At 43.3% G+C, this 17,928-nt stretch overlaps 1 protein-coding gene across 1 annotated transcript in view; it reads right to left on the bottom strand.

The window, feature by feature from the left end:
• NDUFV2 (NADH:ubiquinone oxidoreductase core subunit V2) overlaps positions 1-17,711 on the bottom strand; it is a 49,683-nt gene extending 31,972 nt beyond the window's left edge. The window contains exons 1-2 of the mRNA XM_089670993.1: positions 17,557-17,711; positions 11,942-12,001 (exon numbers count right to left, since the gene is read on the bottom strand). Coding sequence (XP_089527119.1) covers positions 11,942-12,001; positions 17,557-17,598 — 102 coding nt within the window. The 5' untranslated portion in view covers positions 17,599-17,711. The remainder of the gene's footprint in view (positions 1-11,941; positions 12,002-17,556) is intronic.
• Between the last annotated feature and the right edge of the window lie 217 nt (positions 17,712-17,928).

The raw sequence follows: 17,928 nt of genomic DNA, 5'->3' as shown, positions 1-17,928 counted from the left end.
AGACAGGTAGTTACTCTAGGAGAGCTGGAGGCTGTAGAAGGTCCTTAACCTATCAGCAGGACCGGTTGTGCAAGGAGGAACAGGATGAGCATGGCCAGAGCCCTAACAAATTACCTTCAGCAGGCAACTGGTGAAAATGTCTCTGACCAAACAATCAGAAACAGACTTCATGAGGGTGGCCTGAGGGCCCAACATCCTGTAGTGGGTCCTGTGCTCACTGCCTGGCACCATAGAGCTTGATTGGCATTTGCCACTGAAAACCAGAATTGGCCACTGGCGCCCTGTGCTTTTCACAGATGAGAGCATGTTCAGCCTAAGCACGTGACAGACGTGAAAGGGTCTGGAGAAGCCGTGGAGAACATTATGCTGCGTAACATCATTCAGGATGAACGTTTTGGTGGTGGGTCAGTGATGGTCTGGGGAGGCATATCCATGGAGGGATGCACAGACCTCTACTTGCTAGACAATGGCACCCTGATTGCCATTAGGTATCGGGATGAAATCCTTGGACCCACTGTCAAACCCTATGCTGGTGCAATGGCTCCTGAGTTTCTCCTGGTGTATGACAATGCCCGGCTTCATGTGGTAAGAGTACGCAGGCAGTTCCTGGAGGATGAAGGAATTGAATGGCCCCCACTCTCGCCTGACCTAAATCCAATAGAACACCTCTGGGATATCATGTTTGGGTCCTTCTGACGCCGCCAGGTTGTACCTCAGACTGTGCAGGAGCTCAGTGATGCCCTGGTCCAGATCTGGGAGGAAATACCCCGGGACACCATCCGTAATCCTTATAGGAGCATGCCCCGACATTGTCAGGCATGCATACAAGCATGTGGGGGCCATTCAAACTACTAACTACCATTCTAAGTTGCTGCAATGAATTTCAGCAAAATGAACTAGCCTGCTGCATCAATTTTTCACTTTGATTTTGGAGTGTCTTTGAATTCAGTCCTCTGTAGGTTGATAATTTTTATTTCCAAAACATATTACCCAGTCCATATTAGTATAGATATCCAACATTATATTTTTTCCCCATTGAGATCTTATGTGTTCCTTTAATTTCTTTGAGCAGTGTACATGTGACAATACACAAAGAAACTTTCCAAACACGAAGTCACACACTGATGATGGCATGCGTAGTGGAATTTATTCTGCCAGCCCAGAGTTCCCCCATCTACAGACAGCTCCACACTATTGCATTTCACTCTTGCAGGCTCAAGTGTAGCAAGAAGAGGTGGGCCTCCTTTGGTCTGTACTTCATGTGCCTGGGCCCAAGACAGGAAAATCGATTGGTGTCACACTGCGGTGACTTTCTTGAAGAAATGCACACAAAGTAAATTAGAATAAACCAAATCAAAACTTGTGAATGCCTTAAAGCAGGGTATATGGGTCTGTCACATACATGGACAAAATTTTAGCTGAAACACATTTCAGAAGCTTTATTGTATGTATATTATATTATTACTATACAGAATTTACATAGCGCCAACAGTTTACAATATAAAGGGGGACTGTACAATTACAACACAGTTCAATACAGATGAGCTGATGGAGGTGGGGTAGGCTTCCCTGAATACATTTTCAACGATTGCCTAAAGGTGCACAGGGTAGCAGCTGACCAGACATAATGGGGGTAGGAGTTCTAGAAGATGGGAGAGGTTCTGGAGGAGAGCATGGGATGAGGTAACAAGGGAGCTAAATAGCAAGATGACTTGGGAAGAGTAGCAAGGACGAATTGGTGACATCTGTAGATGAGGTTGTTAAAGCGGAGTTCCAGGCATTTTTGTGTTTCTTAAAAGTCAGCAACTACAAAAACTGTAGCTGCTGACTTTTAAGAAAACACACACCTGTCCCGGAGTCCAGCGATGTTCTCACCAGAGCTGTCCCTTCTCCCCTTCTCTCCTCCATGTCAATTGCGCCGGCATGTCAACTGCGGGCACCAGGCTGTGACAGCTTGAGGGTTCACAGCCAGGTGCCTACTGCGCATGCACCAGTCACGCTGTGCCTCCTAATTGGTCCGGCAGTCTAATAGGACCTGTGAAAGTTCCCAGGAGACAGCGGGAGGGATGACGGGGGGCGAACGTCTGGCGCACTTAGCCGCGGCAAACTGAGCCAGAAGTGGGAGTGGTTACCTGTCAAAAACAGGTGTCCACTTCCCCCTCCCCCCCAAAAGGTGCCAAATATGGCAGTGGAGGGGAGCAGGAGGCAAATAAGTGGAGCTTCCGCTTTTGAGTCGAACTCCGCTTTAATGTAGCTGGAAGCAGGGTTTCTGTGATGGACATCACTGCATGGGCTCAGGAATGCTATCAAAGATTACTTTGTGAACACAGTTCACCATGCTATCCAAAAATGCAAGGTAAGGTTCTATCATGCAAAGAACCTATATTATCCAGAAACAGTACATTTTCTCAGTTTAACAGCCTCCTGGTAGGCCTATTGCGCGCAGCTGTGCTACAGCACGATCTGTCATAGGATTTATATGACAGATTATTATAGCGGCCCATTGCCAATACCATGTGATCGCTGTGACCAATCACAGCAGATCACATGACAATTGTAAACAGTGAATGACTGATTCATGCTATTCACTGTGTACAATTGTGTTGCTAGCTGTGATTGGTCACAGTGATCACATGGTACAGCAGTGAAATTCACTGCTATACACAATCGTAAATGTGTAAACAAAACAAAAAAACACCACAACACAGAAAATCCAGATCACTTCCTCAGAGTAGTACAAATGTTACTATGTTAAACATATTGCTCTGGTCACAGTGTGGTTAAAAAAAAAAAAAAAAAAAAAACCACCACAAAAAAACCTGATTTTTTTATTTATTTCACTATTTTCTAAGAAATTCTGACAAAAAACTCGCCATGCCTCCTACTAAATTACCTTGTACTGTCCACTTTCCAAAAAGGGATCATTTGGGGGATATTTGTACTGTCCTGGCATTTTTGGGCCTCAAGAAATGAGACAGGCCTTCAGTACATCAGGATTGATAGATTTTCAGATATACCATAGTTTGTTAACTCTACAACTGTCCTGTTATTTTCACAAAAAAAAATACATTTTGGCCTAAATTTATGAAGAATAATTTTTTTTTGCAAAATTTTATAACCCAAAACAAAGAAAAATGCTTTTTTTTTCCCCTCAAAATTTTCAGTCTTTTTGTTTCTCCACTTCAGTTCCAGAAGATTTACCCCCCTTCATGACCAGGCCAGACCAGAGCTATTTTAACTGGTAATTGCGTGGTCATGCAACGCCATGCCCAAACGAAATTTGTCCTTTTTTTCCCACACAAATAGAGCTTTCTTTTGGTGGTATTTGATCACCATTAGGTGTTTTTGTTTGTGTGATAAACTAAAAAACTACGAAACTAAAAATTAAAAAAAACAAAAAAAAACAAAAAAACACAAACAAGACCATATTTTCTACTTTGTTATAAAAAATATCCAATAAACTAAAATTTAGTCACACCATTTTGGTCAAAATGTATTCCGTTACACGTCTTTGGTGAAAAAAAAAAATCCCAATACGTGTATATTATATGTTTGTGTGAAAGTTAGAGAATCTAAAAACTATGGTTTGCTAGAAAAAATTACTTTGAACCCCCAAACAATTTTTTTTTTTTTAAAGCAGAGGCCCTAGAGAATAAAATGGTGGGTGTTGAAATTTTTTATGTCACACAGTATTTGTGCATTTCAAAGGCAAATTTTGTGGTAAAAATACTTGCTAAATTTTAATGCACAAAAACCACAACTTATTGCAAATTGTACGACAAAATAAAAGATTGTTATGCCGAGTAGATACCAAACATAACATGCTTTAAAATTTGCACATACCCATGCAATGGCAAACTACGTACATTTTTTAGTATCCATAGGTGACGATTTAAAAGCCTTAACAGGTCACCACTTTATATTTACACAGGTCTAGTGCTAGAATTACTGCCCTCGAACTGACATTCACAGCGATACCTCACATGCATGGTGCAATCTCTGTTTACAAACCGACACTTGCATTCGCCTTTGCACGTCGCACCAAAGCCATGAGTGCACCAATTTTTGTTTTTGAATCTATTTTAAACAAAGTACTACACTATATATCGATTTCTGGGCTCCTGTGGTGAGCTTTCTTCCTTAGAAGTCGTTTTGGTCAAAGATTCCGAGTCTCTATTTGAGGGATCAATATCATTGCTACTATACCAGTAGCTTTCTGGTGAGTGCACAGTGGTGGTGGACTGTTACACTGGATTTCACAGCACCTGCTTGGAATTGAACATGATACTGCAGCGTCTTGTAGTGCCACTGCACAAATTGTTTACCCACATTGCCTTTTTTTTGTCACTTCAATATTTATTTGGATGGATTTATATTTGTTCATCACACCACTTACTTATATATTGACTATTAGTGCAATCTGAATGCTGTACAGGAAATGCGCACAGATCACGAGTTTCCCACACAGCATTCTACTATGAACCTAGGTTAAAAGTAAACACTGTGATAATAATCCCAAACTGTGCAATACATCATACTTTTACCTTTAAAAATATATTGAGGAGACAGCATGCAGGGGGCGACTAGAGCGGATGATTCCCCCCGACACTCAAGGGGGGATATTGGCAGCCACCGCTCACCTGCAGCCCCGGAACACGTCTGCCCCGTTAGAGGAGATGGTGGGGGATCCAACAATGCCCACCAGACCATCCGGAAAGTCCGCGGGTGGATCCCGCACAGCAATGAAGGGGGCGGGCAAGGGCAACAAGATGGCACCCGGCGCCAGCTCCAGGCCCTCTTCGGCTGCAGAGGGGTCGCAGCTGCGATCACAGGAGACAGTTCCTCCCTCTCCTGCTCATCAGGCTGGACATCCCTCAGGATCCTATGAACACGAGAGTGACCCCCCTGTATCTCCTGGCTCCGTCCCAGGCTGCAGGCCTATCATTAGGCCGTAATTCCCAGGCTTCTTCCCAGCTGGATAGAGATATGGCAGATATTTTTATTAGTCAAACTGGTAGCCAGAATTCCACCCAAGATGGCTCAGTGGCTTCTCCTGCCCTCCCTCCTGCTCCTCAGCACTATTCCGGAGATTCCGTGCTCATCGCTGTTTTATGTGGGCCTCTCTGTGGCTCCAAGTTGGGGCATTGACCTCTGTACATGTATACCGCCTTACGGTCTTGATTATTACTTTTTTTGGTAAAATAATATGGTGGCTTTGTTTCATCTACAGTCAGGTCCATAAATATTGGGACATCGACACAATTCTAACATTTTTGGCTCTATACACCACCACAATGGATTTGAAATGAAATGAAAAAGATGTGCTTTAACTGCAGACTGTCAGCTTTAATTTGAGGGTGTTTACATCCAAATCAGGTGAATGGTGTAGGAATTACAACAGTTTGCATATGTGCCTCCCACTTGTTAAGAGACCAAAAGTAATGGGACAGAATAATAATCATAAATCAAACTTTCACTTTTTAATACTTGGTTGCAAATCCTTTGCAGTCAATTACAGCCTGAAGTCTGGAACGCATAGACATCACCAGACGCTGGGTTTCATCCCTGGTGATGCTCTGCCAGGCCTCTACTGCAACTGTCTTCAGTTCCTGCTTGTTCTTGGGGCATTTTCCCTTCAGTTTTGTCTTCAGCAAGTGAAATGCATGCTCAATCGGATTCAGGTCAGGTGATTGACTTGGCCATTGGATAGCATTCCACTTCTTTCCTTTAAAAAACTCTTTGGTTGCTTTTGCAGTATGCTTTGGGTCATTGTCCATCTGCACTGTGAAGCGGCGTCCAATGAGTTCTGAAGCATTTGGCTGAATATGAGCAGAGAATATTGCCCGAAACACTTCAGAATTCATCCTGCTGCTTTTGTCAGCAGTCACATCATCAATAAATACAAGAGAACCAGTTCCATTGGCAGCCATACATGCCCACGCCATGACACTACCACCACCATGCTTCACTGATGAGGTGGTATGCTTAGGATCATGAGCAATTCCTTTCCTTCTCCATACTCTTCTCTTCCCATCACTCTGGTACAAGTTGATATTGGTCTCATCTGTCCGTAGGATGTTGTTCCAGAACTGTGAAGGCTTTTTTAGATGTCGTTTGGCAAACTCTAATCTGGCCTTCCTGTTTTTGAGGCTCACCAATGGTTTACATCGTGTGGTGAACCCTCTGTATTCACTCTGGTGAAGTCTCCTCTTGATTGTTGACTTTGACACACATACACCTACCTCCTGGAGAGTGTTCTTGATCTGGCCAACTGTTGTAAAGGGTGTTTTCTTCACCATGGAAAGAATTCTTCGTCTTCCACCACAGTTGTTTTCCGTGGTCTTCTGGGACTTTTGGTGTTGCTGAGCTCACCGCTGCGTTCCTTCTTTTTAAGAATGTTTCAAACAGTTGTTTTGGCCACGCCTAATGTTTTTGCTATCTCTCTGATGGGTTTGTTTTGTTTTTTCAGCCTAATGATGGCTTGCTTCACTGATAGTGACAGCTCTTTGGATCTCATCTTGAGAGTTGACAGCAAAACATTCCAAATGCAAATAGCACACTTGAAATGAACTCTGGACCTTTTATCTGCTCATTGTAATTGGGATAATGAGGGATTAACACACACCCGGCCATAGAACAGCTGAGAAGCCAATTGTCCCATTACTTTTGGTCCCTTAATAAGTGGGAGGCACATATGCAAACTGTTGTAATTCCTACACCGTTCACCTGATTTGGATGTAAATACCCTCAAATTAAAGCTGACAGTCTGCAGTTAAAGCACATCTTGTTCGTTTCATTTCAAATCCATTGTGGTGGTGTATAGAGCCAAAAACGTTAGAATTGTATCGATGTCCCAATATTTATGGACCTGACTATGTTTCATGTGAACCCTGGGGTGCCGGGAGACATCTGTACGCTCTCCCTATTTAGAAGACTCTCCCCATTGTTTGTCTTTGTGGAGACTCTTTCGGTCCTTGACCTAGTGTCTGGGATATCAACATTTTGTTATCGTCCGTTACATACTACTGTTTAGCCTGTGATTAGATGTGGGCCGTTTCTTGGCCTTGGCATCTTTGGTTCCTCTCTCTTTTCTTACTTTTCTAATTTTTTCTGTTTGAGGGCCAACTCAGAAATTTTGAATGGTCTTTGGATTATCAATGTTCTTACGGATGGGTGGGATTGTCTGATGATAGATATACTGTTTTCCATGTCTACTTCAAAACAATGTGCTGCTATGATACATTTACTTTCCCATAATGTTCAGGGATTGGGCTCCCTCTCTAAGTGACTTCAAATATTTTCTCGATATAAATCTATGGGAACCGACACTGTGGCTTTACAGAAAACACATTTTGCCCCTTCTTTTAATCCCAGATATATTTATATGAATTTTCTGGTTTGTTTTTATGCCAACGCCTCTGAAAAAAAGGAGAGGTGTGGTGCTTTGCTTTTTCAAACGGCTGTCATTTACGGAAACTAAAGTTTTAAGGGATAGGGAAGGACGTTATCTTCTGGTCAAGGGTCATATGGAGGGCAATATGGTTTCTTTTCTTATTTACTAAGCCCCTAATACGAATCAAGTGGCCTTCTTCCGTTCCCTTTTTCAGTCTTTGTGTAAAGAACTGGAGGGCGATGTGATTTTGGCGGGGGACACTAATCTAGCCTTGGATCATGTACTTGACAAGTCTCATGCAACTAAACTTAAATAGCCTTCTAAACAGAGCCGTGATTTTGCGCAGCTGTTACGTCACTATGATCTAATTGATGCGTGGTGGGAGACCAATCCCACCTCTAGAGACTACTCTCATTTCTCTAGGGTCCATAATCATTCTCATATAGATCATGTTTTTCTCCCCTTGGAAATTATAGCCAAGCTTTGTTCAGCTAAAATTATGTCGACGCCTTGGTCGGACCACGATCCTGTAATTTTGACGCTCTCGGATTTGAAGGTTAGAGTGGTTAAACCACATTGGCGATTGAATGAGTCCTTACTGAGTGAAGAATCATGTTGCCTAGCAGTGGGCGACCACCTCAAGACCTACTTTGCAATTAATAAGGCGGAGGATACAAATCCATCCATTAACTGGGCGACCCACAAAACCTCTTTTAGAGGTTTCTTTATCCAGCTATCCTCTAGAATTAAAAAGTCTCACGAGGAATTGATCTATGCCAAATCTAAAGAATATGAATCACTAGTTGCCAAACATAAACTTACCCTGACCTCGGATCTCTTATCTAAAGTGGAGCAAGCTTGGTTGGAACTTAATCTCTGCCTGACCACGAAAGCGAAAAAACAAATACGCTGGATGAACCATACATTTTTTTACGTGGCGGTCCAGACCAGGTTCCCTTCTAGCGCATACGCTTACCCCCAAATTCACTCATTCAGCATTTCCCAAACTCCGGCTAAAGGGGGGTACTATTACTCAAGATCCTCAGAAGATCTTTGGGGAATTTCAGAATTTTTATGCTTCCCTGTACGGCCCACCTCGGCCAGTAGAACCTTCTTCTATTCAATCTTTTCTAGCGTCTTTGCCTATTCTCTCCCTCACTGACACCCATAGAGAGTTAATGGAACAGCCTATTACTTCTGAGGAGCTCCAAAACGTTCAACTATTAACGTCCCATAAGTCCCCAGGCCCCAATGGCCTTCCTAATGCGCACTATAAAACCTTCTCTGCTCATCTTCTTCCACATATGGCACTATACTTCAATTCCTTGAGGGAGGGAGGAGGGGTTCCGTTAGATGAAAATAGGGCATATTAGTGTTATTCCCAAACCCAATAAAGATTCTTCTGATGTTCACAATTATCGCCCCATTTCCTTAATTAATTGTGATTTAAAGATATTAAAACTTTTAGCCGTACGTCTTAATTCCTTTCTGGCACATTATATTCATAAAGACCAGTCGGGGTTCAAATTGGATCGCCAAACATTAGATCAGATTTGCAGATCTTTTACTTTGATCTCAGCTGTCCATTCTAATTCGGACGCTCCCCTTTCTCGGGCACTCTTGCTTCTTCCTCTGGACCTCTAGAAGGCTTTTGATAGTCTGACGTGGAAATATTTGTTTACTACCTTGAAGGCCTTTGGATTCGGCCCGTTGGTTTTGGTTTGGCTGCGCTCGTTATATAATAATCCCTCAGCTCAGTTAAAGGCTACAAATCTGTGTTTCCGATCCGAAGAGGTACTAGACAGGGCTGTCCGTTGTCCCCACTCCTATTTGCGCTGGCAATTGAGCCTCTGGCTATGGCCATTAGCTCCCATCCCCAAATTCATGGTGTTCATTGCAGACAAGAACATAAATGTGCCTTGTTCGCCGATGATGTTCTTATGTATATTACTTCCCCTATGATAACTATCCCTAATTTGTCACTATTAAGTCAATTTTCCGTTCTTTCTGGGCTCTCAACTCCCAGAAAACAACAGCACTTAATGTTTCCTTATCCATGCTTGAAGAACAACTTCGCGCTTCATATGATTTTCAATGGGCAAATAAGTTGTTACCCTATTTAGGGATACATCTTATCGCTTCAATCGAGACGCTAGATCAGGTAAAACTACCCTACCCTCTTTAAAACGCTTAAAGACGATCTTAGCCGTTGGGCGGAATATTCTTTATCATGGTTTGGCACAGTCAATTCTATCAAAATTACATTTTTACCCAGATTGTTATATTATTTCCGGACTTTACTGGTGTTGATTCCGAGAAGAGAATTACAGCATTTACAAGCTGCGGTCTTTCGTCTTATTTGGAATAATAAATGGCCTTGGATGAATCAGAAGACATTGTATGCTCCCAGACCTCGGGGGGGGGGGGGGGGTGTATTGGCCTCCCTAATCTCCACGCGTACCTCCAGACTGCACAAATTGCCCAATTGGCTTACACCACCACTGGGGGAAATATTCCCCTTTGGGTCTCTATTGAAGCTCTCTCCTGTCACCCTCTTGCTGTTGGGGCGTTGCTTTGGCTTCCTAATCCCTTACGCCCCCTATACTGTGCCCCACTCTGTCGTTTTCTTTGGCAGTTTGGGATAGGGTTCGCCATCGTAAATCATTGGTATGTCCACATACACCTGTAGCTCCGTTTTTTTGTAATCCTGAATTTGTGCCTGGATTGAAGTCGGCCCCTTTTAAAGGCTTGTTGCGGATAGGAGATTATTTTAACAGTTCTTGCGTATATTCTATACAATATTTTAAGGATAAATTGCATATGCCTGCCTCTGAAATTTTCAGATATAACCAGATTATCTCATTTCTCTGCTTGAAGCTTGCTTTATTGGATGCATTGCCTTTGCTTACTGCCTTTGAACTTCCTTGCTAGAATAGGGCTTCTCCAAAGGGCCGTATCTCCGTAATATATGCTCTCCTCACTAATCCGCTTTCTAAACTTCCTTATATGGAGCACTGGGAAAGTGATCTAGCTGTCAATTATTTATATTTATTGGCAAGAGATTGCTTTTGCACTGTCAAAAATTTCTATCAATACTACCCTAATTGAAGCAAATTATAAAACTTTGTTGAACTGGTATTTGGTTCCCACACGGATTGCCAGGATGCATCCTTCTGCTTCTGCGATGGGTTTTCGGCACATACTCTTACATGTTTCTGGCAGCGAGAATCACCAGAGCTAGACATTGGAAGCAATCAGCTATTCCACTTGATTATGTTAAAAAGAAATTAAACTGGATTATGGTCAATGACAAGCTCACATGTATTCTGCAAAATACTTCAAAGAAATTTGATAGCATATAGAACCTGTGGATTCAATATATATCTGTGTCTTAATGTCTCCTATCCTGACCCTCTCTAATTTTTTGTTTGCTTTCTCTTTCCTCTGTTCTGTATTGTTTTGTTTTATATATTGATGAGGCGAAAATCACCAACTCTCGTCTTAGTGGTACTAAGCATTTTTTCTTACACCGTCAGTTGGTACAATTTGTTGTTTCTAGTGCCTTATGTTTATATGTTTGATGGTACACTATTTGCTTGTACTACCTGTTATTGTTGTAAACATTTTTAATAAAAACCATTTGAAATTTAAAAAATATTGACTTTTCCGGTTTTTAGAAGCACATGTGAAAAGATCAGCTGGATGCAAATGTATGCAGATATTTTAAAGCAAAGTTAGACCAGTCCTTATATGAGGTGTCATATTTCTTTTCATTTTTCAGGCTTTTGTCTTTTTTTAACCTGATAATCCTATGATTAACAGTATCCCTGTCTTGGGGGCAATGCTCGCTCACTCACTCAGTCCACTGCATCTATTTGGGAAGCAATGTTTTCCACCCAGGCTGGACTTTCAACATATCTGCATTTGTTTATCTCCATTACTTGGAGTGAAGTTCCTCTTTAATTATGCACCTGTTTAGAGTGAAAATCTGTTTCATCTTCATTATTGAAGATGTCACACTTGACTGCCCAGGAATACAAACATGCAGATCTATAAACCTGTGGCAGTGACTTTTCTGTACTGGAGGCAGCCTGATTTGCAACAGTTTCTCTAATCTTCTTGATAATCATCCCCCACTTTTCCTTTAAATTGCTTAAATGACCAATAAGACAAGACTTCTGTGCACCTCCCATTCCAATCTTTTCTTCATTTCTTGTGTTTACACAAGATAGTTTTTAACAGTGTTATAGATCTTGAATTTTACTAGACTAAACTTGGCTTTTAAGAAGTGTTAATAAAATCATGATTTTTAAATGTAAAAGTGTCTCAATTAAATCTCTATTTTGGAAAATTAAAAGTAACTAGAGCAGAAGAGATAGGTAGGTGGGTAGTACAAAGGCAACAAGCCTTCTTGCCATGGTGACTCGAATGAGTGTATTTCAACGGATTTTCACTGGATTAGCAGGTCTGGCAGGAGACAGTCAACTAGCCACAGGATTTTGAACACTATTTGAAATAGACATCTTGTGAAAAAGAAAACAAACTCACCACAAAAGAAGCTCCTCCTGCACTAGTGCATCTTGCTGTATTATGCAGATATCGTCTGACCTAAAAAAAAAAAATAAAAATTATACACTGCTCATAAAAATTAAAGAACGCTTTTTAATCAGAGTATAGCACCAAGTCAATTAAACTCCTGGGATATTAATCTGGTCAGTTAAGTAGCAGAGGGGGCTGTCAATCAGTTTCAGCTGCTTTGGTGTTAATGAAATTAACAACAGGTGCATTAGATGGGCAACAATGAGACAACCCCCAAAACAGCAATGGTTTTACAGGTGTAGGCCAATGACATTTTTTTCCCCTACACATCTTTTCTGTTTTTCATTAGTTTTGCATTTGGCTAGGGTCAGCCTCACTGCTGGTAGCATGAGGCAATACCTGGACCCTACAGAGGTTGCACAGGCAGTCCAACTCCTCCAGGATGGAACATCAATATGTGCCATTGCCAGAAGGTTTGCTGTGTCTCCCAGTACAGTCTCAAGAGCATGGAGGAGATTCAATGAGACAGGCAGTTACGCTAAGAGAGCTGGACAGGGCCGTAGATGGTCCTTAAACCATCAGCAGGACCAGTATCTGCTCCTTTATGCAAGGAGGAACAGGGCAAGCACTGCCAGAGCCCACAAAATAACCTCCAGCACGCCATTGGTGTCAATGTCTGACCAAACAATCAGAAACAGACTTCATGAGAGTGGCTTGAGGGCCTGACATCCTCTAGTGGACCCTATGCTCACTGCTCGGCACGATAGAGCTCGACTGGCATTTGCCATTTAACACCAGAATTGGCAGGTGCGCCACTGGCGCCGTGTTTTTCACAGATGAGAGCAAGTTCACCCTGAGCACGTGACAGACATGAAAGGGTCTGGAGAAGCCACGGAGAACGTTATGCTGCCTGTAACATTATTCAGCATGACCGTTTTGGTGGTGGGTCAGTGATGGACTGGGGAGGCATATCCATGGAGGGACGCACAGACCTCTACAGGCTAGACAACAGCACCCTGACTGCCATTAGGAATTAGGATGAAATCCTTGGACCCATTGTCAGACCCTATGCTAGTGCTGTGAGTCCTGGGTTCCTCCTGGTGCACGACAATGCCCGGCCTCATGTGCTGAAAGTATGCAGGCAGTTCCTGGAGGATTAAGGAATTGATACCATTGAATGGCCCCCACGCTCGCCTGACCTAAATCCAATAGAACACCTCTACGATATCATGTTTCAGTCCATCCGGTGCCACCAGGTTGCACCACAGACTGTCCAGGAGCTCATTGATGCCCTGATCCAGATCTTGGAGGAAATACCCCAGGAGACCATCTGTCTCATTAAGAGCATGCCCTGACATTGTCAGGCATGCATACCAGCACATGGGGGCCACGAAAACTACTGAGCACCATTTTGAGTTGCTGCAATGAAATTTCAGCAAAATGGACTAACCTGCTGCATCATCTTTTCACTTTAATGGAAATGAAAAATTATCAACCTACAGAGGACTGAATTCAAAGACACCTGAAAAATCCAACGATGGGGCATCCTTACGTTCCTAACATTACCCAGTCCATATCAGTATAGATATCCTAATCTGATGTGTTTTCAAAGTGTTCCTTTTAATACAGGTGAAACTCGAAAAATTAGAATATCGTGCAAAATTTCATTTATTTCAGTAATGCAACTTAAAAGGTGAAACTAATATATGAGATAGACTCATTACATGCAAAGCAAGATATTTCAAGCCGTGATTTGTCATAATTGTGATGATTATGGCTTACAGCTCATGAAAACCCCAAATCCACAATCTCAGAAAATTAGAATATTGCATGCAATCAATAAAACAAGGATTGTACATAAACAATATCGGACCTCTGAAAAGTATAAGCATGCATATGTACTCAGGACTTGGTTTGGGCTTTTTTTTTTTTTGTGCTTAGCTGTGATTTGGTCACAGCTAATCACATGACATGTGCATGTGATTAGCTGTGACCATTCACAGCTAGGCACTAGTATACAATGGATGGCATCATGAATGAAGCCATCCATTGTATACAACTGTCATGTGACCTGCTGTGATTGGTCACAGCAGGTCACATGGTACCAGCAACGGGAGCCAGTACTCGGATCTGTCATCGGCCGTGTCCGAGGTGCACGGCCGGTGACAGATCGCACTGCTGCGCCACTCTGCATTAGCGCAAACGGCGCATGTGCGGGAGCACGCCAAATGGCGTGCACCCGGAATGCAGGGACACATTTGAAGCCGCCAAACAGCCATTGGCCAGGCGGCTAATGGTTAAAGATGATGCACAAGAAAGCCCGCAAACAGTTCTGAAGACAAGCAGACTAAGGACATGGATTACTGGAACCATGTCCTGTGGTCTGATGAGACTAAGATAAACTGATTTGATTCTGGTGGTATCAAGCATGTGTGGTGGCAACCAGGTGAGGAGTACAAAGACAAGTGTGTCTTGCCTACAGTCAATTAGAGTTGATTGGAGGGAAAGGACACGCCCACGTTCATACATCACACAAGAACAGAGCTGAGGCTGTTAATCACAGGCTGTGCCCTGCCGTGTCAATATGTTTCTCTTGGTGTCAGGAAAACTTGTCAGAAGTGACTAATGTAGATAGCAGAGTAACAGGACAGGAGACAGAAATGACACTTAAGGGGAAATTTACTAAAACTGGTCTAGCTCTGCATGGTAGCCAATCAGCTTCTAACGTCAGCTTGTTCAATTAAGCTTTGGCAAAAATTCTGGAAACTGATTGGTTTCTATAAAAAGCTGCACCAGATTTTGCACTCTCCAGTTTTAGTGAGTAACCCCCTTAGTGCTCTGGACTGAGACAAGTACACATTTTTGAGGAATATGCTTTGTTCATATTTCATGCCTCAGGTTTACAACCACTTTATTTCAAAAACACTTACATTAAAGGCATGCCAGTAATACTGTCACATTTGCATGTGCTCTCAACCAAACTGTCAAAAAAAATCAAATGGCTGGTGTCATAACATATGTGCAGCACCATAGCTGTTGCAAATGAAGCATAGGCTAAGGTGGCAGCTTCCTTAGCTGAAAAAGATGGGAGATTTAGTTTCTATTTAAGACTTGTTTTTCCGACACAACCCACAGATACTTAATTGGACTGAGATCTGGAGAATTTGGAGCCTAAGTCAACACCTCACACTCCTTGTTGTGTTCTTGAAACCATTTTTGAATTCATCAGACCACACCACCTTTTCCATTGCTCTGTGATCCAGTTCTGATGCTCACATGCATATTGTAGGCACTTTTGGCTGTGGACACGGGGCACCCTGAGCGGTCTGCAGCTATGCAGCCCCATACACAAACTTCAATGCATTGTATGTTCAGATATCGCTCTATTGGAACCAGCTTCTTCAGAAATTTGAGCTACAGTAGCTCTTCTATTGGATAGGACTATACAGGCCAGCTTTTGCTCCCCGCATGAATCAATGAGCTTTGGCTGCCCATGACCCTGTTGCCAGTTTTCTTTCCTTGGACCACTTTTGATTGGTCCGGACCACTGCAAACTGAGAATCACAAGTGCTGCAGTTTTGAAGATGTTCTGACCCAGTCGTCTAGCCATTACAATTTGGCCCTTGTCAAAGTCCCTCAAATCCATATGTTCGCCTGACATCAACTTCAGGGACAAAATGTTCACTTGCTGTCTAATATATCCCTTCCACTTTCAGGTTCCATGGTAACAAGATAATAAATATTATTCACGTTACCCGTCAGTGGTCATAAAGATACTACTGACCATAGTATGTAGTGTATGGTGTGAGCAGGGTACATAGTAAACAGGGATGAACTGAGGTACACTGCATTGCCAAAAGTATTGTGACACCCCTCCAAATCATTGGCTTCAGGTGTTCAATCATCTCCATGGCCACAGGTGTATAAAATCAAGCACCTGGGCATGCAGACTGCTTCTACAAACATTTGTGAAAGAATGGGTTGCTCTCAGGAGCTCAGTGAATTCAAGCGTGGTATCGTGATAGGTTGCCACCTGTGCAATAAGTCCATCCATGAAATTTCATTCCTGCTATATATTCCACAGTCAACTGTTAGTGGTATTATAACAAAGTGGAAGCAACTGGGAACAACAGCAACTCAGCCACGTAAAATGACAGAGCGGGGTCAGCACATGCTGAAGCGCACAGTGTGACAACTATTTGCGGAGTCAAAAGCTACAGACCTCCAAACTTGGTGTGGCCTTCAGATTAGCACAACAGTGCGTAGAGAGCTTCATGGAATGGGTTTCCATGGCCGAGCAGCTGCATCCAAGCCTTACATCACCAAGTGCAATGCAAAGCAGTGGTGTAAAGAATGCTGCCACTGGACTCTAGAGCAGTGGAGAAGTGTTCTCTGGAGTGACGAATCACGCTTCTCTATCTGGCAATCTGATGGACATGTCTGGGTTTCGCGGTTGCCAGAATAGTATTTGCCTGACTACATTGTGCCAAGTGTTAAGTTTGGTGGAGGGAGCATTATGGTGTTGGGGTTGTTTTTCAGGGGTTGGGCTTGGCCCCCTAGTTCCAGTGAAGGGAACTCTTAAGGCATCAGCAGACCAAGACATTTTGGACAATTTTATGCTCCCAACTTTGCGGGAACACTTTCGGGATGGCCCCTTTCTGTTCCAACATGACTGCACACCAGATAATAAAGCAAGGTCCATAAAGACATGGATGAGTGAGTTTGGGATGGAGGAACTTGACTGGCCTGGACAGAGTCCTGACCTCAACCCAATAGAACACCTTTGGGATGAATTAGAGCAGAGACTGTGAGCCAGGCCTTCTTGTCCGACATCAGTGTCTGACTTCACAAATGCTCTTCTGGAGGAATGGTCAAACATTCTCATAGACACCCTCCTAAACCTTGAGGACAGCCTTCCCAGAAGAGTTGAAGCTGTTATAGCTGCAAAGGGTTGGCCAACTCAATATTGAACCCTACAGACTAAGACTGGGATGCCGTTAATATTCATGTGTGTGTAAATGGAGGCCTATACTTTGGGCAATATAGTGTATGTCCTGATTCTGGTCCAAACCAGCCCTCGCTATCCCGCCATGAAGCCATCAATGCACACTGCCAATCATAAGCATTTGAGGCATTCCCCACAGCTGCACATATACATGGCCTCTCAGGGTGCCTCAGCCGCATAGGATTGGTGGTGCGTAGTGAGGGCTTCCTGGAGGGATAGCTCTAGCGGGTTGGGATCAGGACATAGCTGAGCTCATCCCCAGTAGTAAACAACTATAATCTGTGCAGAGCCTGTGTTCATCTATAGAAAGAAATGCAGCTCAGCGAGGTGGTGTGAATAAGCCCCAGAAGGTGCAGCCAGCCTTTACCTGGGGACACCAGAGCTGACAGACTGGACAGGCACAGTGCCACCAATCCTCATTTCTACACAAACACCCCCCTCTGCTCTAGTGATTGGCGGAGCAGTGCAGAGGACACTCAGGGGGTAGTGTGACCCGATCACTAGACTATGCGGGCCGCACAACACTGAAGGTCGCAGTAGCAGCCGGTGTCCTTGCCGCGATCACAGGGAGACCAGGAGCCTTTACCCCGCACACACGTCCCTCCATCCCCGCACTCACCGAGTGTGTCACCCCGGCCCGAAGCCTCGCACACAGGAGCATCACTGCCAGGAAAATACAAGCCGACAGCCCGAGCCACTAGAGGCAGGCAGACATCAATGCACGAGTGCCGAACACACACTGCTCTACTCACAAGGACTCTAACAGGATGTGCAAGTCTAGAGCCTCCGAGCTTCGAGCAATCGCTGCGAACACATGACCCTCCTTAGGGGATATTATTTGTTATGATTTATAAGAGACACCATTGATCTTTATCTGTCCGTATCTCGAAATTCTGATATCTATTCCCCTGCCTCATGTTGGTTTAAACACAAACTGAGATAAATGAACGTAAAATAAATACTGCAGACTTATTTTACAATAGAACTGGAT

This window comes from Staurois parvus, unplaced genomic scaffold (assembly GCF_062004578.1).
Source record: "Staurois parvus isolate SC_StPar_1 unplaced genomic scaffold, SC_StPar_1.0 ptg000097l, whole genome shotgun sequence".
Classification (NCBI taxonomy): domain Eukaryota; kingdom Metazoa; phylum Chordata; class Amphibia; order Anura; family Ranidae; genus Staurois; species Staurois parvus.
This window is presented reverse-complemented; position numbering and strand designations above follow the sequence as displayed.